The sequence below is a fragment of the Bos taurus genome, chromosome 27, assembly GCF_002263795.3.
Source record: "Bos taurus isolate L1 Dominette 01449 registration number 42190680 breed Hereford chromosome 27, ARS-UCD2.0, whole genome shotgun sequence".
Lineage (NCBI taxonomy): Eukaryota > Metazoa > Chordata > Mammalia > Artiodactyla > Bovidae > Bos > Bos taurus.
The window spans coordinates 33,246,837-33,269,686 of NC_037354.1; the positions used below are offsets into that span (position 1 = coordinate 33,246,837).

General features: G+C 50.4%; 1 protein-coding gene across 1 annotated transcript; it reads left to right on the forward strand.

Moving 5' to 3' along the window:
- The first annotated feature begins 229 nt into the window (after positions 1-229).
- On the forward strand, positions 230-22,669 carry EIF4EBP1 (eukaryotic translation initiation factor 4E binding protein 1). Its single transcript, NM_001077893.2, has 3 exons — positions 230-390; positions 19,774-19,953; positions 22,200-22,669. Exons 1-3 carry the CDS (start codon positions 246-248, stop codon positions 22,229-22,231), a joined length of 357 nt encoding a protein of 118 aa, NP_001071361.1. The 5' UTR covers positions 230-245; the 3' UTR covers positions 22,232-22,669.
- The last annotated feature ends 181 nt before the right edge of the window (positions 22,670-22,850 follow it).

The window sequence follows — 22,850 nt, forward strand, 5'->3', positions numbered from 1 at the left end:
CTCCGGCCGCCTGAGAGCAGGAGCCTGCGCTGGGGGCGAGGAGCCAGCGCTGGGGGCGAGGAGCGCCCGAGCCAGCAGCCCTGGGGAAAGGTAGGCGGCGCGGCGGCGCGGCGGCGCGGCGGGAACTACAAATCCCAAGGGTCGTCTGCCTGAGAGGCGGAAGGGGCGGTCTCGGGCGGGGCGGAGCGAGGCCCGAGGGGCTCTAGGGCCACGCCCCGGCTGCGGGCTCAGCGTGCGGGGCGACCATGTCCGGAGGTAGCAGCTGCAGCCAGACCCCGAGCCGGGCCATCCCCACCACTCGGAGGGTGGTCCTCGCCGACGGCGTGCAGCTGCCCCCTGGGGACTACAGCACCACCCCCGGCGGCACGCTCTTCAGCACCACCCCTGGAGGTAGGCGCGGGCTCCGGGGAGGTGGCCCCCTGCGCCCCGGCTCTGGGTGCGGGCGGTGGGGAGTCCGGACTCAACAGGAGCGGGGAGTGCTCGGGAGCCGCCAGCTGGACGGGGCGACCGAGTTCCGGGGCGCGATGACTGGGAAGAACGGAACGGGGTATCAGGAAGGCAGTAAGAGTCCGGGAGGTGGCCGCAGGGAGCGAGCATGGGGGTCGCCTGCGATCGCCAGCCCTCGGGCGCGAACTCCAGTGCAGCGTCTGCCAATGCCAGGAGTTTTCTTCTTTCTGAGAGAGACACCTGACTCCCCCGATCGTTGACGCACAAACACACTCTTCCAAGACCACCACATGCTGAGGTGTGCTGCCCCTTGTGGGTATTGGGGGCAGTTCTGAGGCTGAATAGGGTGGGGTCAGGGTGGGCCACGCACCACGGAGAGGCCGGGCCAAGGGTTTTGTGGGATGGGATGTTGGGATCAATGACCCTCGCAGAACCCTTCTTCCTTCCCGAGGCCCCCGACCCCACCCGACCCCCAGCCCCGGTTTTGGGCGGAGGGTGCTCGCCTGCCCCTGCGGCGCCTCGGCGGCACGGGGAGCAGATGGTTCTTTCAGGCGCGCGGCGGTTCTCCGCGCAGGGACCTGGGGCCGCGAGGCGCGCTATGCAGAAAAACACGTTCTTCTGTCCGCGGGGGAGGGGAGGGAGGGAACCGTGTGACCTCCGGGAGCGTGGATGAGGAAGAGGAAGCTGAGCTGGCGCGGGTGGGGGCCCGCTTCGTGCTGCCCTCGGGAGCCTGGCATTCGCTCCCAGCTCCGGAGCCCGGGTGCTGATGAAACCTGCCAGCGCGTTTGAGTGATGAAATCCCCGAGCTTGTCGCTTTGCTCCCTCCCTCGCGCTGTCCTCACCCGCTCCTGCCCTTCTCCCCTTCCCTTTACGCCCTCTCCCGCTTCCCAAACTACTCGAGAAGAGCGCCGCACATTTTGGCGTCGGGCCTGAGACGCACGCACTCGGGCGGGGCTGCCCGCCTTGTCGCCTGGCAGCGTCGGGGGCCACTCGCTTCTTTTCTCAGGCAGCTGTCCCACCCCCGGCGAGCACAGCCAGATCCGAGGCCCTGGTTTTGTTTGACTCAAAACATACAGCGTGCGAGCTGTTAGCCAGCTAAGTGGTTCCTGGACAGCGGGGGCCGCCTTTTTTTATGGGACGCGGCACCGAGGCCCCCAAACACATGCCCATGGTCCAATCTAACACCCTATTTCCCAAACTGAACAAGAAAACAGCCGCCAAGCGCAGAGGGGAAGAAGTGCTGCCGCGTCTATTAAAAATGATCCAAGGGAAAGTTCCCAGTGACTCTTGCTGTCTCTCTTTCCACGCTGGACCTTATGTAGTCCATGCTACTCAGCTTTTTCTGTGCTACAATGTGTCTACTGGGACCTTTCGGGACAATTTTGGGGTCCCTTCTAGTGAAGGTGTAAGCCACTGCTTCATCTGTTCAGGGTGGGCACTGACTCAGGCCTGAAGGCTTAAGTGGCCCTATTTTGCACCCTTGTTGCTAGATGGGGTGGATCAGCTTGGAAGCAACAGCCGGCGGTGCTGTTTATGGGAAACTCTTCCACTTCTCCCTTTGCACTGGTAAATTGCGGTTTGGGGCAGACCTCAGCCAGTCTCCCTCCTTTTGAAGGTGTTCATTTGGGAGAGGGACAAGGGGCTTCTGCATCAGTGTGACAGTTTCTGAGGCCAACTGGAAGGAAGCTAGCAGTGCCAGGAGCCTAGAGAGTGACTAGCCTAGTGACCAGCGAGGGAGACGCAGCTCACAGTCCATAACCCAGAGAATCCAGGCTTGCCTCTGTACAACCAAGGCGTAGAGTCTTCCTCCAAGGCCCACTTTAGCACAACCCTTTGCCTGGGCGGAGGAGCTTGACCTAATGAGTAAAGGTCATTCCTGGCCCCCTTCTGCTTCGGTCAAGAGTGCTGTTTCTCAGTCTTCTAGGGGGCACATGAATTACCTGGGGACCACATCTGATTCAGTAGGTTAGGGGTAGGGCCTAAGATTCCACATTTCTAACTAGCTCCCAGTGACTGGTATAAGGACTGTTCTCTGAGCTCTCAGGAATTGGTGGAATGTGACAGCCCTCACCAGGCTCTCCTCAGTGGTCTGACAAAAAAAGTGATGCATCCATCCAGGTAAACTTCTCGTGAGGTTGGGTTTGGCATCTGTCTTTAAACTAGACTCTGAAGAGCCAGGCTCTTGGCAGAGTCTGCGTGGTTGGATCGTGTCAGAAGCTACTGGAGTAAACTATCTGCTGGTCACTCTTGCTGGGAATGGCTCTGCAGTGTGTGTCTCAGGGGAGGATAAGAGCAGATGACTTGAGCCATCTCCAGTCCTCTGACTCCAGTTTGCTTTCCATGCTCATTAACCCTACACAGGCTGAACCACTGATCTGAAGAAGCTGGAGAACTGAAGAGAAATTTACTTAAGAAAATTACTTAAGAGAGTGTCACTGATGAACACTCAAGTTTGTAGAATCTTATGGTTTTGTTTTTTCCAATTTTATTGAAATATAGTGCATTGACAGTGTGTTCATTTCTGCTGTACAGCAAAATGATTCAGTTATATATTCTTTTTCATATTCTTTTCCATTAAGGTTTTTTTTTTTTTTTTTCCTTTTTTGGTCGTGCCATGCTTCTTGCAGGGTCTTAGTTTCCTGATGAGTGATTGAGCCTGTCCCCCTTTCCTTGGAAGCGTAGAGTCCTATCCACTGGACCACCAGGGAAGTCCCTCTGTTGGGGTTTATCACATTGAATATAGTTCCCTGTGCTATACAGGAGAACCTTGTTCTCTATCCATTCTGTATATAATAGTTTGAATCTGCTAATCCCAAACTCCCAACCCTTACCTTCCCCACCCCAACCCCTTTCCTTTGGCAACAAGTCTGTTCTCTGTATCTGTGAGTCTTAAAAGTCTTAAGTAACACCATAAACCACCAGAACCTTTGAGTGGGTCAGAACCCTTCATCCACCCTTCCCCCACCAACCTCTACATTCCCAGTTCCTTACTGGATGTTTGACCCAAAGCTACAGGGGTTGTGGCTTGGGTGGTAGTCGTACCTAAGCCCTGGGTCTGGATAAGGTTAATCAGAGGTAAGCAGCTAGGACTGCAGGTGTTACTGGCACCCTATTTGGTTAGACAAACAAAGCCTGCGCCCAGGAAGCTTACCTTGGGGCAGCTCCCGGGTCTGGCCCTGGAACAGAGAGTGCCAGGAAGAGGATAGGGTAGGCTGGGCACTGAAGCCGGAGCGCGGCCAGTGTCCCGAGGCCTCAGTTACACTGCCTCTTTATTACAGGTCAAGAGAACTTGACATTGACATTAAGGCAAAGAGGGAATTATAATGGGTCTCTTTTTATACTGACCCGACCTTCCTTTTAAAGCATTTAGAACATTCCATACTATGTGCTTCATTAAAGACTGGCAGGGACCCTGGTGTAGAGCACCCATAGCCTTCCTGATCTTACGGCCATGGCATTGGAAGACAAAGTGTGACCTCGAGGGCTTCCATTGCAAGCTAGAAAGATGAACACACCCGAAATAGAATTATAAGCATCAGAGTTGTATCTGAAGTAATTAGACAGACACTCACCCCACCCCTGAAAACTTACATGATATTAAATGAGACTTGCCCACTCCAAGTAGCCAGTGTGGTTGGCCTTACAGTCTAACAATGTAAACACAGCTGTTGGATATGAGTTGCCTTCAGACCTTACTTTTTTTTCCCAATATCCTCAAGGGTGGCAGGGCCTCATTATTGATAAAGGGGTTTGTTTGTTCTTTTCCTGAAAGAGCAAAAAAAAGTACTTCATTACCAAATTTGGAGAAAGGGCCAGCAGGATGGTGCCATATTGACTATTGGTATAAAGCAGCGAGGCATTTGCTTGTCAGGGTTTTTATTTGATGTCGAGTTAGGAAAAGGCAGCATTATTGAAACAAGGATTGCTTCCCAGGGTGAAATGAATGAAAAGTGTTCATTTGTACACATAGATTCTTGATTCTTGAGTGTTCAAACGTATGAACGAAAAACATGTTACTTTCTCGTTTTACTGAGATCCATGCCAGTGTTCTTCCTCTTTTGTGATTCACGACAATGATTCACATGTCTTTGTTTATGTATTTGTTCCCTAGATTAGACAGGAAGTTCTTTCAGAGATGGCTTACTCATGTTTGTAGTGCGGCCAGCCACATCAGATGTCTAAAAGGTGAAGGGTGAAAGACTCCTGTGATGAGAGTGTTCTCAGGGTGACCTAGTGTCTCTAAGACTAGACCTGGGTCTGGGCTGGCTTAATAAGAATGTTTAAAGTTTCTTTTCTGTCCTCTTAGTTACAAGTATAACTATTTATCTTGGAATGTCTCAGAAGCAGAAGCTAACTTTCTCTGAACTTTCCCACTTATCCCAGTATTATTCCAAGTTATTATGAAGCAGACTGTGGAAGGAGGTGACTTTTTATACTGAACTAGTCAGTGTTGGGGCCCAGGTCTCAGACACTGGGATTCATAGTCTTCATTTACTTGTTTGTGGCCAGTATTGCTGACTCAGCAGAAATATGTGACATCTGCCCGTGGCATTTGGATGCTTAGGATATGGGCCTTATAATCCACTGCCTATGCCCATGAGGGTTCACGGGGAGAGCTCAGATCCTAGGCCCAGAGATCTCGTCTTGATGAGAAGGATTGTATCAGCTACTGTTGTACACAGCTACTGCTGTGTCACAGGCAACCCCCAAACTTAGTAACTTCAACCACCACCACAGCAATCTGTTATTTCTCTTCATTCTTTGGGTAAATTGGACATTTTTGGATCATCTTGTCTGAGCCCACTCATCTGGCTGCATACAGTTGACCATTGGATTGCCCTGGGCTAGAAGTTTCAAGGTGGCCCTAGCCACCTGTCTGGGTATTGCTGGGGACAGCTGGAAGGCTGGGCTCTCTCTCTGTCCTCATGGCCTCACACCATTCAGAATATGAGTTACTTACATGGCAGCTTCCAAGGCCTCTTAAGGCCTTTATTCAGAAGTCACAGTATGGCACTTGCACAGTGTTCTGTCTGTCAGAGTAAGCCGCAAGGCTAGCCCAGATTCTAGAAGGGAAATGACTCCTTTGAATGAGAGAAGCTGGGTATAAACAGGGATAGGAGGATTTATGTGGGCCATGCTTTGAGACGATGTTCAACAAGGGTCAAGCCTCAAGGAACAGTCCTTTGAGGGGATTTAACTGCCTCTCCTGCTGAGTGGCCAACAGAGCCAGGGCCAGATGTTGATGTCCAGTCACTCAGTCATGTCCGACTCTGCAACTGCAGTATGCCAGGACTTCCATGTCCTTCACCATCTCCTGGTGCTTGCTCAAACTCATGTCCATTGAGTCAGTGATGCCATCCAACCATCGTGCCCTCTGTCATCCCCTTCCCCTCCTGCCACAGTCCTTCCCGGCATCAGGGTCTTTTCCAATGAGTCAGGGCTTCACATCAGGTGGCCAAAGTATTGGAGCTTCAGCTTCAGCATCATTCCTTCCAATGAACATTCAGGATTGATTTCCTTTCGGATTGACTGGTTTGTCCAAGGGACTTTCAAGAGTCTTGTCCAACATCACAGTTCAAAAGCATCAATACTTTGGCACTCGGCTTTCTTTATAGTCCAACTCTCACATCCATACATGACTGGAAAAACCATAGCTTTGACTAGATGGACCTTTGTCGGCAAAGTAATGTCTCTGCTTTTTAATATGCTGTCTAGGTTGGTCATAACTTTTCTTATAAGGAGCAAGTGTCTTTTAATTTCATGGTTGCAGTCACCATCTGCAGTGATTTTGGAGCCCAAGAAAATAAAGTCTGTCACTGTTTCCATTGTTTCCCCATTTATTTGCTGTGAAGTGATGGGACTGCATGCCATGATCTTCGTTTTTTGAATGTTGAGTTTTAAGCCAACTTTTTCACTCTCCACTTTCACCTTTATCAAGAGGCACTTTGGTTCCTCTTCACTTTCTGCCATTAAGGGTGATGTCATCTGCATCTGAGGTTATTGATATTTCTCCCAGCAATCTTGATGCCAGCTTGTGCTTTATCCAGCCAGGTGTAGGAGACAGGAATCACGAGCCTGTGTGTTTATTGACTATTGGTTTAAGAACAGAGGACGCCTTCCTGAAAACATTGAGTCATGGACCCCATGTCCTGCTTTCAAGCCCTTCTACTCAGCTCCACAAGGCAAAACACACAGGTGGACATGGTGCCAGGGCTCTGGGCCATATATTCACTTGGTGTCACGCGTACTAACTGCCAGCCAGCCTACCTCTTGTTTCCCCTTCAAATGGCCAGGCTTCAGGTACTGGCCCCCTCTGCCCAGCACCTGCATTTGAATATCCTTGATTTTCTGGAGTACCGGCAAGAGGCAGATGTCTGAGCCCAGGGGTCCACAGGTGAGTGGGAGGGAGACTACTGCTGGTGTGGCCAGGATCACACTCAGCACATGCACTGGGTCTCTTGCCTTAAGGAGTGTGAACAGGTTTCCCTCTTCTCTCTTCCGAACAAAAGGGGACAGTGAGCCTGTGCAGATGTGCTAGGTCTCCTGTAACCAAATCCACAGACCAGGTAGTTTAAACAACAGAAATTTATATTCTTCTTGGTCTGGAAGCCCAAGATCCAAGTGTGGTTTCTGCTGAGGCCCCCTCCGTGGCTTGCAGAGGCCACCTCCTGCTGCCCCTTTTCAAGGTGGTGGTCGTGGTCCTTCTGTGGAATGGCTCTCTCTCACAAGGACACCAGCACATTGTTTTAGGGCTCCACCCTAACGGCCTCCTTTTCACATAATAGCCTGGTTAAGAGACCTTATCTCCAAATACAGTTACACTGAGGTACTAGGAGTTGGGGCTTCAGCATGTGAATTTGGGGGTGTGCCATTCACACAAAAAAACAGGACTCCTTCACTTTCCAGCAGCAAGGGGGGTGGTGGATTTCGGAAGGGCACTCACTGTTCGTAGTGCATTTCAGGGGGCAGCCTTACTTGGCTATGCCAGGTGCAGAGGGAAAGGGGAGGAGCTTGGCCAGCCTTAGAAGTTGGTCAGCTGTTTTGTTCTGTCTCCGGAGAAACTTTGTCCCTTCTGCTTAATTTTCAAATCAGCCTACCTGTTCCCTCGTGGGACCTGAAGGAAGGGCCATTTGCCATTGGCTGATGGTCCCTTTGTTACTCCAGGGCCTTCATAAGACCCCTAAAGGGTGTTTTTCGGGGCGGGGCGGGGGGCGGTTATTTTATTTTATTTTTTAATATTTATTTATCTGGTTGTGGCAGGTCTTGGTTGTAAGATCTAGTTCTCTGACCAGGGATGGAACCCGGGTCCTCTGCATTGGGAGCCTGGAGTCTTAGCCACTAGACCATCAGGGAAGTCCAGAGATTGTAGGGGTCTTGGTTCTCCCCGGAGAGCTGGCAGGGTGGGAGGGGAAGGGCAGACTTGGAGTGAGCGAGCTTTGCTTCTTTACCAAACTACAACCCCGCCCCCTCGGCCAGTCAGCTGTGCTTGCCAAGCAGACTGTCCTGCAAGAAAGAGCCGGGCCCTGCTGCTGAGCTGAGCATACGCTCGTTCCAATGGGTTTCTCCCGGGCGGCTGGCCCACGTCCCAGCACAGGCGTTCAGCCCTCTGCCTGACCCTGTTATGAAATGCTCTCCCGCCCCTGGAAGGGGAACAGCAGTTCTAGGAATTCCGTGCTTGTACTCTTGCTGGGCCTCACGTCCTCGGCCCCTGGGAGGCACATTCCTGCCAGTGGAGGCCTGGGAAGAAAGAGGGTCCAGCTTCTCAACTTACAGGAGCCGCATCCAGCCGCCTCTGGGCCCCCGGAGCTGGACCGCAGGGAGATGGAGGAGGAATGTAGGAGGCCTCCCTCCCAGGGAACATCCTGTCCTCAAACAGGCAGAAGAGGAGGCAGAAGCCTGAAGACCCTGGTGGCTTCCCCTTGGCCAGTGCCGGCTGGCGCGGGGGCCCGGGCTGCCTGGCTCATTGTAAACAGAGGCTGGTCTTTAGGGTGGGAGGCGAGACAAGCTGGGTCTATCTTGGGATGGCTGCAAGGGGCTGGCCTTTCTGAACCTGTTTCCTGCCTATGAATTCAGAATAAGGTGTCTCCCTCGTGGGGGTCCACAGAGACCTAGCAGGTCAGGCTGTGGCAGGCAGGGCTCACATGGTGCTATGATTTTCACAACCTGACAGTCCTGTGAGGCTCGGGTTCTGTGCTCACCGAGTGAAGAACTGGGACTCGGAGGTGAGGGCTGGTGCAATGTCGCATCCAATTTTGAGCCCAGAACTGCTGCCTCCCGTTCCCAAGCTAGTTGCACCACTTTCAATTTAAAAGCACCTGCCCACAAGGGGATCCTAAAAATAAATGGTTGGTATCAGAACTGGAACACATCCGAGAGATTATCTCTAAAGCCTGGCCTAGGGTTGGGGCTTTAAAAATAGTTTGAATGAGCCCAGAACAAGCCCTTGTTTACAGGCGAGGAAACCAGACCCTGGGGCATGTGTGCCTTGCTTTATACGTTCAAGCAAGCTGTCCTCACCACCAAAGCCTGCCTGAAGAAAATATACAATTCTTGTATTCGGTGCATACCTGGAGTGTAAAGTCCCAGATGACACTGGTTACCGAACAAGCCACAGCTCATGGTGCTGCTTGAAGCCCGTTTCTTTGTGGATGAAAACAGGAGGGAGAATGCCCTTACCCTCCCCCCCAACCCCGCCCCCTTCTCTCCAAGTCTCTTTTCAGGGTTCTTACCTCCCCTCTGGTTTATCCCAGCTTTTTTTTTTTAACCTCCATATAACTGAAGTCACACTGGTCGTGGCAATACCGAGGACTTGCTTGTTTAGGGCTGACTTTGTGAGCCACGGTGCTAACCCACATGGTGACCCCGGGAGGCTTGAGCTGCCATCATCACCATCACCCCGATTCTTCAGGGGAAGAGATCGCAGCACGAGGACTTCTCTGGTGGGCCAGTGGTCAAGAATTTCCAGTGAAGGGGATGCGGATTCAAACCCTGGTTGGGAAACTAAGATCCCACACTTCAAGGGGCAGCTAAGCTCACAGGCACAACTACTGAGCCCTCGTGCCTCACCTAAGACCTGACGCAGCCAATAAATAAATAAAAGAGAAAGAAAAGAAATCAGGGCACAGCAATATGGAGCAATAATGCCCAGAGTGGATAGAACCAACAAGCCGGAGAGCTGGGTTTCTAACCACTAGGCTGTAATAAGAACAGCAGGCATTCACATCCCGCCCCCCGTCATGTTGTCCCCACCGCTCTCTCTCCGTAGCTGGGAACTCTGGCAGCCAGATGGACTCAGGGTGATGCATTTACATGGGCTTCCAGTTAGAAGACAGCCTCAGCTATTCTCTGCATGTAGTTCGAGATGCACCCTTGAACTCAGAACCCAGTAGGATCTCAGCTACACAAATGGTTGGAAGGGTTGGGGGCAAGGTTCACCTCTGTTCTGCCCCCACCCTGTGGGAGGCAGGTTCTGGATTCCCTGGCTCTGCACCAGTAGTCCCTCCCGTCTAGATCATCCAAGGACCTCCCCCAACTCCGGGTCAGTGTAGAATTGGGGTAACAAGGATGCTTCCATGGCTCGGGTTGAGAGTCAGGGGGCTTGGATTTCCTGTTGCCAGTGGTACACGGGGTAGACCTCTCCCTGCCCCTCTGTGGTCCCCATCTATGTCTCTAGACTCCACACACTTGTTTCCAGGTCTTTCTCCGACTAAGTGTGTGTCTGAGATCAGGGGGCTGTTCCTGTATCTAATGGCCCCTTGCATCCGTCACACCTGGCTTGCTGTGGTCCAGAGGGGTTCAGTGATAGGGAATATATGACCCAGAACCCCTACTCTTGGGGCATGTGATTGAGCAAAGGTTGGCAGTTGTGTGGGTGGGTGTTAATGCTTGTCCCGATCCTTGAATACAGTTCCTGGGGATGCTAGAGGGGTGAGCTTACCACTCTTTCCCCAGCCCAGCAGAGATTCTTCAGGACATGGGGAATCTGTCTTGTTCCAACCACGGCAGTTTTAACTTGACTTACTAGGAAAGGAGAGTCTGACCCTATATCCTTATTTATTTGTTTGTTTACTATCCCTGTATCTTTATTACATGTCAAAGAGTCAGACACAACTGAGCAACTAACACACAGATCGCTGTATTTTTTTATTTTGAAAGGATTCAGTATAAAAGGTGTATTCCTTGCTTTAATCCTTATCTCACCCCCAGAGATAAGTAAACAAAAAATACAGTTCTGTGATTTTTTTTTTTTTTTTTGTGGCCAGTGTGGTGGTGGTTTAGTCGTTCATTCGTGTCCAACTCATTGTGACCCCGTGGACTGCAGCCTGCCAGGTTCCTTGTCCGTGGAATTTTCCAGGCAAGAATGCTGGAGTGGGTTGCTATTTCCTTCTCCAGGAGATCTTCCCAACCCAGGGATCAAACCCAGGTTCCTGCATTGCAGGCGGGTTCTTTGCCAACTGAGCCACAAAGGAAGCCCAGACAGTGTACACTTTATTCCAAGTAGTACCTGCACAGCATTGCACTGTATGTCTGATGCATAGTTCATTTAACCTGTCCCTTAGTTCTTTTTTCTTTTTTAAGTCAAAGTGTGTGTATATGTGTGTGTGTGTGCATGCACATGTGCGCACACGTGTGCTCAGTCATGTCTGACTCTTTGTGACCCCATGGACTGCAGCCTGCCAGGCCTCCCTATCCTTCACCATCTCCCGGAGCTTGCTCAAACTCAGGTCCATTGAGTCAATGATGTCATCCAACCATCTCATCCTCTTTCATTCCCTTCTCCACCTGCCTTCAATCTTTCCCAACATCAGGGTCTTTTCCAATGAGTCAGTTCTTTGCGTCAGATGGTCAAAGTATTGCAGCTTCAGCATCAGTCCTTCCAATGAATATTTAGGATTGATTTCCTTTAGGATGGACTGGTTTGATCTCCTTGCAGTCCAAGGGACTCTTAAGAGTCTTCTCCAGATGGAGAATCTCTATACAGTCCACAAAAACAAGATTTGGAACTGACTGTGGCTCAGATCATGAACTCCTTATTTCAAAATTCAGGCTTAAATTGAAGCAGGGAAAACCATTAGGCCATTCAGGTATAACCTAAATCAAATCACTTATGATTATACAGTGGAGGTGACAAATAGATTCAAGGGATCAGACAGGGTTCCTGAAGAAATATGAATGGAGATTTGTAACATTATACAGTGTAAAACATACTGACCCAATATTTTTATAGATCATACTACATTTAAAGTTATTACAAAATAATAGCTATGATTCCCAAAGTTGTGCAATATATCCTTGTAGCTTATTTTATACATAGTAATTCATACCTATTAAATCCTCTACCGCCTTGCCCCCTTCCCTCTCCCCATTGGTAACCACAGGTTTGTTCTCTGTTTTCTGTGAGTCTGTTTCTGTGCTGTTATATTCATTTATTTGTTTTATTTTTAGATTCCACACATAAGCTATTACAGAATATTTGTCTTTCTCTCTGATTTGTTTCACTAAGCATAATACCTTCCAGATCTATCCACATTGTTGCAAATGGCACATTTTTTCATTCTTTTTTATGACTGAGTAGTATTTCATTGTGTATATGTATTTCACATTTTCTTTATCCATTCATCTGTTGGTGGACACAGGTTGCTTCTATATTACATATTTATTGTTTTTAATACTATGATTCTTGATGAGCCGTGTAGATTTTAGTGATAGCATTTCCATTTTTTACAACCTTTTTTTTAAAAGTAGAATTACTAATTTCTTTAGTTTAAAATGTGCTCAGTACCCAAATCCTGAAATCATGGAACTCTGCTCAACAGTCTTGTTCAGTCACTAAGTCTGACTCTTTTCGACCCCATAGACTGCAGTTTGCTAGGCCTCCCCGTCCCTCGTTATTTCATGGAGTTTGCCCAAGTCCATATCCATTGAATCAGTGATGCTGTCCAACCATTTCATCCTGTGCTGCCCTCTTTCTTCAACAGTCTGTAATAGTCTCAGTATTCTGCAATAACCTAAATGGGGAAAGAATTTGAAAAAGAAGAGATACACGTGAATCACTTTGCTGTACACCTGAAGCTAATACAACGTGTTAATTAAATCTAAAAGAACAATTTTGAAAAGAAAAGTGTAACTATAAAAAAATAAGATGTGCTTAGTTTTCATTCAGGTAAGTCTTCCCATACCCGCCAGCCCCTCTGAAGTGCCTCTCTGTATGGTTTCACATGCAGACCTCTGCATTTCTCCATACGTTTTCCCTCTTTTCTGAGCAGTTTGGAGACTCTGGACCTGCCACACAGCTGCGGGCATGGGATTCCCAGGAGCCTCTGGTCTTTCTCTGATTTTATAGACTCCATCTTCCTGGCACTTTCTGCAGATGGCTCTGTTCTCCTTCTATTTGGTTAGCGACCCCATGGACTGCAGCCTGCCAGGCTCTGCACCCTCTATCCTATGGCTAGGGCACTTATTTAAAAATAAAAATCCTCATTTGAGCTAATAAAATCCATAATCTAAATGCCGGTAGGGGTGGCACCTTAAACACCCACCCCTGGACTTCCCTGGTGGTCCAGTGACTAAGACTGGACTCTAAGCACAGGGGTCAGGGTTCAATCCCTGCTCATCGTTTGGCTGGGTATAAAACTAGGTCAGGATGACTTTTGCCCCAGGATAGTGAAGGCATTTGACCCACTGTCTTCAGGCTGCCTGTGTAACCACTGAAAAATTTGATACATTCTTACTCCCAATCCTCAGTGGGCACCTGTTGTCTTTCAACTCTTTCTGGAAGATTTCATGATTTACAATGAATCTTAAGCTGGTGGTTTTTTAATTCATTGCAGTGGATAGTCAAGTAGTCTTTCAAGACTCATCTCTCTCAACTCAGCAAAAGTATCTTTTCTTTTTTTCGTATTTAATTAATTCTTTTGATCTTTTAAGTAATTCTTTTGATCAAGTTCTCTTGTCTCTTTTTCTTGATTTCCTTTTATCCAGGATTTGGGTACTGTCTTACTGGAGTGGGGTGCCATTGCCTTCTCCATCTAATTGGTTATCTTTTTGTCTTCTGTTCCCTTTATTATTTAAGAGTGAGGAGTTGCTCAAGAGCTGGCCTTGTCTGTTCCAGAGACTGAAGTGCTCAATCTAGTGGCTAGTTGGGTTTTTTTTTTTCATGTGAGATAACCCCCTCCCAAAATCTGTCTCTGTAGGTCTTTATCTTTGCTCTTTATTCTGAAGCCGAGGAGCGCAAAGGGTTTGAAGCCACTATTCAGAAGGTCAGCTTATTTTGCCTGCCTGGCCTCCTCCTGGGTGACAGATGGGTGGCACCTGTCCCTGTTCTCAGCCCCCAGCCCCGTTTTCCTCAATGCCTCTAATTTCTCAAAACTTCCTGGGTTCGACCCTGCTTGCTTGCTGTTACAACCTCAACCGCCACCTTCCTACCTTTAGCTGTCCCCCTTTTCCTCCCTGTTAGAACCATTCCTGGGACTTGCCTGGTGGTCCAGTGAAGACTCTGTGCTTCCACTGCAGGGGACCTGGGTTCCATCCCCTGGTTGGGGAACTAAGACCCCACATGCCACAGAGGGAGGCTCCCCTCAAAAAAAAAAAGAACAAGGAAAGGGGAAAAAAGAGCCATTCCTCCCTTCACTTTCTGTCTTCATATATCGTGATGTGGAGAACAGTCGGAGCCCTGTTGGCATCCAGGTGGGCACAGGCGCTTCTGTTTCTAGTTCTCGGTGTTTTGTATGACTTGCGAGAGAAGCAGGAGGAAGAACCATCTTGTTTCTGCCTCCTGGAAGCTACCTGCTGCTGCTAAGTCACTTCAGTCGTGTCCGACTCTGTGCGACCCCATAGACGGAAGCCCACCAGGTTCCCCCGTCTCTGGGATTCTCCAGGCAAGATCCTCAAAAGCTCTCAATTATAGACCCTTGTGGAGGGGGCTTGTTTTCCCTTGCACGGAGAGGAAGTGGGTCCTCAGCTAAAGAGTGTTATGGGGTGCCGCCTGGTGTGACACCCACGCACCCCAGAGGACCACAGCAGACCAGCATCCCCAGCTGCCGCTGTTCAGCCTCACAGGGTCCTCAGCATCCCCGCCGGTCCCCACTTCCTGTCCCTGTGTGCAGACCAGGTCCCAACTCCAGGGCTGCACTGCAGCCTCAGCGGCCAGGGGTTCCTATTTTCGACAATATGGGACTGTGTGTGTTTTGTTAGGTTTGCCTCATCTGTGGGAGGCTTTGGGAGTTTTCAGATCACTGGCCATGGAGGTGGATCCCATGAAGGCTTAGAAGAAGAAAGAGTTAAAAAGCCAAAGCGGTTCCATCTCCAGCTCCTATTCCTCACAGGCCCCAAATGAGCCAGTCAGTGGTGACTTTGTGGTCTTATCCCAGGCTCACTACCTTGTCAGCTGACTTTCTGGACACCACTGCTTACCCCTTCGTCTATCCCACACACACACCCTCCCTCTCTGGCTGAATTACTCTGATGGTGGGTATTGGTGTTGTTTTTTTTTTTAATATATATTTATTGGGCTGTGCTGGGTCTTAATTGTGGCATGCAGAACCTTTCAGATGCAGCATATGGGATCTAGTTCCCTGAGCAGGGATCGAACCCCGGCCCCCTGTGCTCAGAGTGCAGTCTTAGTCACTGGACTGCCAGAGAAGTCCAGGGGTGGGTGTTTATGGTGCCACCCCTACTGGCATTTAGATTATGGATTTTATTAGCTCAAATGAGGATTTTTATTTTTAAATAAGTGCCCTAGCCATAGGATAGAGGGTGCAGAGGCTATTTCTTTTTCTCTTTTAAGTGTAATTACTGACTTTTAAAATGCTGGGGGCCACTTCAGTGTATGTACCCCAAAGAATTGAAAGGAGAGTATCAAGATATTTGCACACTATGTTCCTAGCAGCATGATTCACAATAACCAAAAGGTGGATGTAACCTGAATGTCTGTGGATAAACAAAATTGGTATATCCATACACTGGAGTATTGTTGTTTAGCCACTAAGTCATGTCCGACTGTTGCGACCCCATGGACTGTAGCCCGCCAGGCTCCTCTGTCCATGGGATTTCCCAGGCAAGAATACTGGAGTGGGTTTCCATTTCCTTCTCTAGGGGATCTTCTCTACCCAGGGACTGAACTCAAGTCTCCTGCATTGGCAGGCAGATTCTTTACCACTGAGCCACCAGGGAAGCCCATGATGGAATATTATTTAGCTTTAAATGGAAGGAAATTCCCACATGGAGTTCAACCATGTAGATGAACCTTGAGAACATTATGCTAAGTGAAACAAGCCAATTGAAAGAAGACAGATACTATAAGATTCCACTTACAGGAGGCACCTGGAGCAGTCCAGGCTTCCCTGGTGGCTCAGATGGTAAACAGTCTGCCTGCAATGCAGGAGACCCAGGTTCCATCCCTAGGTCGGGAGGATCCCCTAGAGAAGGAAATGGCAACCCACTACAGTATTCTTGCCTGGAGAATTCCATGGATGGAAGAGCCTGGCGAGCTACGGTCCATGGGTCGCAAAGAGTCGGACACAACTGAGCTACTAACATACAACAGAGCACCCCAACTCGGACAGAAGCCGAGTGGTGGATGCCCCTGGCTGGGGTAGGAGGGATTGTTTCCTGGATGGAGTTTTAGTTCGGCAGGATGAAAACAGGCCCGGAGATGAGTTGTATGACAATGTGGGTGTACTTAAACAACTCAGCTGTACATTTAAGATTACTTCAGATGCTAAGTTTCATGTTATTTGTTTTACCACACTTGTTAAAAAACAACAAAACCACTGGGGGCTCGTGACCTTTAAAGAACCTCAGAAGCTGCTGACCTCCAAGTTCTTTTTTTGAGATGACTGAATCTCTAGCTCTCAGGTTCAGCTCTGATAGGGTCAGTTGCTCTACCCCGCGGTGAACAAAGAAACAAAAAAACCCAAGGTGGTATTAGGAGTTTGGGATCAGTCGATACAAATTTGTATACATAAAATAGATAAATAGGGTATTCCCTGCAGGTCCAGTGGTTAGGACTCTGCTTTCACTGCCGAGGGCCAGTGTTCCATCCCTGATTAGGGAACTTAGATCCCACGAGCTGTGCGGTGCAGCCAACACAAAACAGACAAAAGTCCTACTGTATAGCACCAGGGGCTATTTTCAATAACCTGTAATAAACCATAATGGGAAAAAATATGAGGCATATGATATATATTCAGAAATACATATATTACTGAATCACTCTGCTGGACACCAGAAAGTAACACAGTATGGTAAGTCAACTATACTTCAATAAAAATAAATAAAATTTTTAAAAATGTCAAGGTGGCGGGTGGGAAGGAGATAAGGGGGTAGGGTGCCCAGGCCATGATGACTAAGAAACAGAGAAAAATGGGCCCATCTCTGAAGCCAGGATGCCCTCCCTCCAGAGAGGGCACGGATGCTCTCCATTTGGAGCCCGCTGGGCGTGTCGGCACACAGCCCTTTATGTTACAGGTGAGGAAACTGCCCTTACAGGTGAGGCTCAAAGGTGGAAGGGGCACAGGGCCACCCGGCTGGTGGGTAAAAGTGATCGTCTCAGTCGTGTCAGACTCTGCCACCCCATGGACTGTAACCCACCAGGCTCCACTGTCCATGGGATTCTCCAGGCAAGAATGCTGGAGTAGGTTGCCATTTCCTTCTCCAGGGGACGTTCCTGACCCAGGGATCGAACTCGGGTCTCCTGCACTGCAGGCGGATTCTTTACCATCTGAGCCACCAGAGAGGGCTGGGTGGTAGCAGGACCTAAAATACAGCCCCAGGTCTGTGTCCTTTGCTGTTCACCCCTCCCCTTTAGAAACGTGAGCTCTGAACTGTAGTCCTCCTGATGATGAGGGGCAGGGCCCCCAACCTCAGCATTATTCGCCCCAGACCAGGAGAGCAAGGCCGGGTGGCTGCCTGGCCCAGGCCGAGGTCAGACCAGGTCAACACTAGCAAGGAGGCGAAGTTCATCCTGGGTCTTCCTCACCACCCCCTGCTCTTCCTCATCCCAGGTCCTCCTCTGCACCGGGAGCCCAATCTTAACTCACATCAGAGCTCAGAGATGCAAGCCCATCCCTCTCCTGTCTCCGGGGTTAGTAGACAGTCAGTGCTCAACATCGAGAAACGCACGTCAGCTGTTGGAATGTTGCTCAGCACAGCCCTTAAGTGAGGGACATATTTCAGAGCTGTTGATGAGGATGGGCATTCCTGGAGTCCCTGCATCCTGGTTTCTAAACTGAAGCCATTCACCATCCGCCTATAGTCTTCATTTTTTAATTGATGTATAGTTGATTGTGTTAGTTTCAGATATTTCAGTTCAGTTGTCACTCAGTCGTGTCCGACTTTGCAACTGGACTGCAGCACGCCAGGCCTCCCTGTCCATCACCAACTCCCAGAGTTTACTCAAACTCATGTCCATTGAGTCGGTGATGCCATCTAACCATCTCATCCTCTGTCATCCCCTTCTCCTCCCACCTTCAATCTTTCCCTGCATCAGGGTCTTTTCCAATGAGTCAGTTTTTCGCATCAGGTAGCCCAAATATTGGAATTTCAGCTTCAGCATCAGTCCTTCCAATGAATATTCAGGACTGAATATAAGTTTCAGGTATACTGCAGAGTAATTCAATTATACATATGTATGAATCTATTGTTTTTCAGATTCTCGATCTTCTGGAGGAGGAAATGGCAACCCACTCCAGTATTCTTGCCTGGAAAATCATTCTTATGGGGTCATAAGAGTCAGAAAGGACTTAGCGACTAAACAACAGTAGGTGATTATAAGACATTGAGTATAGCTCTTCCTGTACAGTAGGTCCTGGTTGGTTATCTATCTGTTTTCTATATAGTAGTGTGTATGTGTTAATCCCAAACTCCTCATTATCCCTCCCTCTCTTCTGCAGTCTTTATCATACTTTGCATTCTACTTGTATGTATATTTAATATTTATCTTTGTATCACCTCTCCTTTAAAATTTATTGTTTTTATTTTTTTGGCCGAGCCCCATAGCTTGTGGGATCTTTCGTTCCCCTTCTGGGGATTGAACCCACACCCCCTGGGCAGTGAAAGGTCAGAGACCTAACCACTGGACTGCCGGGGAATTCCCTAGCTTTTATTATGTAGATTATAGCTTATGTGATATATAACATGTACCATTACCATATTCAATTACATCCTGTTGTATATATTAAAAGGGAGTTTGCTATCACAGCTATATATGGAAAACCAGAGTCATTTGCCATAAAGAGAAGTAGCTATAAAAAGAACATAATGACAACAAGACAGTTTTAAATTCTAGCTAGATGCCTCTGCCTGTTGAAGGCTGAGCCTGGAGCCTGCTCCTTGTGGAGAAGGGAGCCACTAGCGAATGTTCTGGAGGTGTTATGTTACTAAGACCACAGTGGGTCTGCAGAGATGATCAGGATTTAGACAGGGTCCCAATGGGAGTCACCTTCTCACTCTTCACTGTTATTTGTGAATCAGCAGGCCTCCTCCCTGGCTCCTGTGCTTGAGAACATGCTCCTTTTTTTTTAAGGAATCTCTCAGGCAGCTGCCCTCATAGGAGGGCTCTTGGGAGGCTTAAGGTCAGTGAATGATTCTATAAGACGTGGTCCCTCACCCTGGGGTGACACTTGAGAAAGCAGAGTGAAAATTAAAGGAATGGAGGGCAGACTGAGGAGAAACCCTGAAGTCGGGTGACACGTGAACAGAGGATGGGTAACCGGACGCTGGGCGGAGTGGGGGCGTCTCCGGGGAGGTGGACTGAGTTAAGAGAGCTGCGGTGAGGCTGGGGTGCTCCCTGTTACTCTTTTCCACAAAGTCCAGACAGGAGGAGTTCTCATATTTAACTGGTGGGGAGTGGTTATTGGATCGGTAGAGTGCAGAAATCACTTACTTTTCTCTTTGCTCCTTTGTCAAATGGAGTTAAAAGATACTGGATATTCCCCAAGGGTGTGTAAGGACAGAATTGAAAAACGCATAAAAAACCCACTTTGGGGACTTATCTGGGGATCCTGTGGTTAAGACTATGCCTTCCAATGCAGAGGGCAGGAGTGAGTTCCATCCTTGATCAGGGTCAGGGAATTAACCACATGCCACTGGTAGGGTGCGGCCAAAAATTAAAAAAAAAATTCTCCGTTGAGCACCCACTGACCCCGGGGAGATGGGGCGGTTCGGCGACAGCAGAGTCCTGGGCTGCAGGAGGCAGTGAGTGAGCCTCACACCTCCGCCCGGGCTTTTGCAGGAAAGCCTGCCGCCTCTGCTGGAGCGAGGCCTCAGGGGGAAAAAGCAGGCCAGGGCCTTCTCCGTGGCTTTAACCGTGCCCCCGCCCCCTTGCAGGTACCAGGATCATCTATGACCGGAAGTTCCTGATGGAGTGTCGGAACTCACCTGTGACCAAGACGCCCCCGCGGGACCTGCCCACCATTCCCGGGGTCACTAGCCCTACAGGCGATGAGCCCCCCACGGAAGCCAGGCAGAATCACCTGCGCAGCAGCCCCGAGGACAAGCCGGCAGGCGGTGAGTGGCCGGGAACGGCTGGGCTCTCACTCCAGGAAGCGGAAGAGCGGGCGTGGGAGTGGGTGTTCCGGGAGCACGGGGATGCTCCTGCCCCGTGGAGCAGTACACAGGGCGAGGGAAGGGTCTGGGGTGCAGCACTTTCATCGGAACCCACTTTCCCCAGGAAAGGGGCCCAGGAAGCTCAGGCAAGGCCATTCAGCCTCATCAGATAGTCTCATTAGCGGGGAGCTTGTTTGAAAGGAGATGGCATCCAGGCGGCTGCTTTGATAAGCCCTTGGATAACCTTTATACAATTGTCCCTGAGGCATTTCTGTGTGTCTGCAGCAATTTGGAACACACCCAGGATGTTTTTGTGCAGGAAGCTACTTATCAAAAGCACAGCGTCCTCGCCCTCTAGGAAATTACACATCTGTGGGATTAGAAAGGCGACAGGGACATCTGGTGTCCTAGTTGATCAGGCCGTGGAAACAGTGCAACCAGCTGTTTCTGCAGTGGACAAGGGGAGGCTGGGTTCTTCCTCCCACCCCCAACTCCCTCCCATCAATCAGAGCAGCCACCTCCGCAGAGGTGCTTGAATACCATCTCCCAGGGACCGGCTGGCCAGAGCATCTGAGCTCTTACTACGGGAGGAGACTGGCAGAGCCTGGAAGCCACTGACCCTTCACCCGAAGGCAGCAACCGAGCCCAGACAGGAAGCAGCTGGGCCCTCAAGCTTGGGTGGCCTTGCTGACAGCATGGAACCCAGCTCCCTGGGGCCTGCAGGCTGTGGTTCATCAGGAAGTCAGGAGCCCCACCTCCCAGAGCAGGCCGCACTTGGAGAGCCATGGGCAAAAGAGAGGTGGACACAGACCCACAGAGCCCAGCAGCAAGGACGGCCCAGGCAGCGAGGTTCCCTGCCCTGTGATAAGTGATGGACAGGGCTTCCCTGGTGGCTCAGTGGTAGAGAACCTGCCTGCCAACGCAGGACACCTGTGTTGATCCGTGGCCTGGGAGGATCCCACATGCCTCAGAACAAGTAAGCCTGTGCACCCCCAACTAGGGAGCCTGTGCTCTAGAGCCCAGGAACCACAACTAATGCCCCAACGTGCTTCAGCTCCTGAAGCCCGTGTGCGCAGAGCCGCAACAAGAGAAGCCACTGCAGTGAAAAGCCTGAGCCCTGCAACCAGAGAGGAGCTCCCGCTGGCTGCAACTAGCAGCAACACAGACCCAGCACAGCCAAAAATAAAGAAATTATTATTTTTTAAAAGGATAGAAAGATGGACAGAGTCGTGTGGTTGGTCCTCCACTCCTCTTTCGCCTTCAACCAAAGACTGGCCGTTGCGGATGGAGGCTGTCAACACAACAGCGGCTCGGTCACCGCAACCTGAAGGCTGTCCACCGCCTGCACTTGCATACCCTCGCCCCTCCCGGCCTCTCGAGCTGCGCTGGCCCACAACAAAGGCTCTGACCCCACCATGGCAGCCTCATAGTCCGCACGGTTGTTGGGATGGGGTGGGCTGAAGGAGGAGGCACTGGTTTTTCATGTTGCTTCACTGGATATAAGAAGCCAAGGCTCCTGCCCTTGGACACACATATTTGTGTCAACATAACCAGAAGTCAAGGGTGGTTGTTCCCCCGTGGGGGTCAGAGCAGGCCTTCTGCCCTCCAGAACCTTGGAGCAGCCTTGGCCAGGAGGTCAGGCACAAGGCAGTTCCATTAAAAAGGAAAACAATGTGTCACTGCGTGAATTACTTGGAAATTTTAATGTGAGAGTTGGGCGAGGGCAACGAGCAGCTGAATTCCCCAAATAGCTGCCGTATCGCAGGGTCAGGCTCTTCTCTGGGGAATCGGGTGTAGGCAGAGGAGGTTACGGTCCCATGTCCTAACCCAGAAGTTGGGACACATGCTCAGAAAGGTTTTATGTTTTAAGGAGTATGTGTCTGTGAAATTGTATTCATTTCAAATCATAAGGAGCCATTCACTCTTCTTAAAGAAAATACAAGTGATCCAGAACACAGGGCTGTCAGCTGTCCGGTGGGGAGACGTGGTCTCTGCTCTGGGATCAGGGGAGTGAGCACAGCTGGACGTGTGTCTCAGGAATTCCTGGGCCTGCCCTCTGTCCGCTGTCCTCAGCAGCATACCCCCTGGCCCCTGCTCTCCCTGTTGGAACAACAGAATGGGAAACAGCACCCCCTCCCGGCCTCTCGAAGGTTCAACTGTGCCATTTGCCCATGGCTCACCTGGTCCTCTGCCCCTTCTCTCCCCAGGTGAAGAGTCACAGTTTGAGATGGACATTTAAAGGGCCAGCCATCGGAGCGAGCCATGCCTCCAGGCCCCAGCGGCCCCTCTTGGGAGAAGCACACCAGCCAGGCCTTATGCAAGCGACCATCTTGGGCAGGCAGTGGGCATGGGGCCAGCCGCCCCAGCCCTCTGCTCCCTCACTCAGGGCCCCTGCTCCCCCTTCTTCTTCGTGGACACCAGCACATACCTCCGTGTGCCTCCAACTCTGCAGGAACTAGTACCCGGAGGGCAGTGACCTCGGGCGCATCCCGCAGCCCAGGGCCGGCAAGTGGACACAGAAGAGGCCTTCTGAACGGTCCTCCGGCTCTCCCGGCCCCTCCTCTGGGGGAGCACCCACGCGCCCCCCCCCTCACTTAGATTGGTGTGTGGGGAAAGCTCCCCACCCCCTCCCTTCCTGAGAAAGGAAATAAAAGCCACCTTCGCCCTAGGGCCAAGAGTTGGCCCCTGTCTGAGCTCTTTTCAACTCTGTATGGATGGCTAATGCTTCTCAAGCACTGCCTGTTGGCCTCTCAAATTGATGGTCGACTGACCCTTGGTGGGGCGGGGGGTGGTGAACATGGGTTACCCTTGTCGTTCGGCTCAGGAAGTGAACCACACACACTCCATCACAGGTGTCG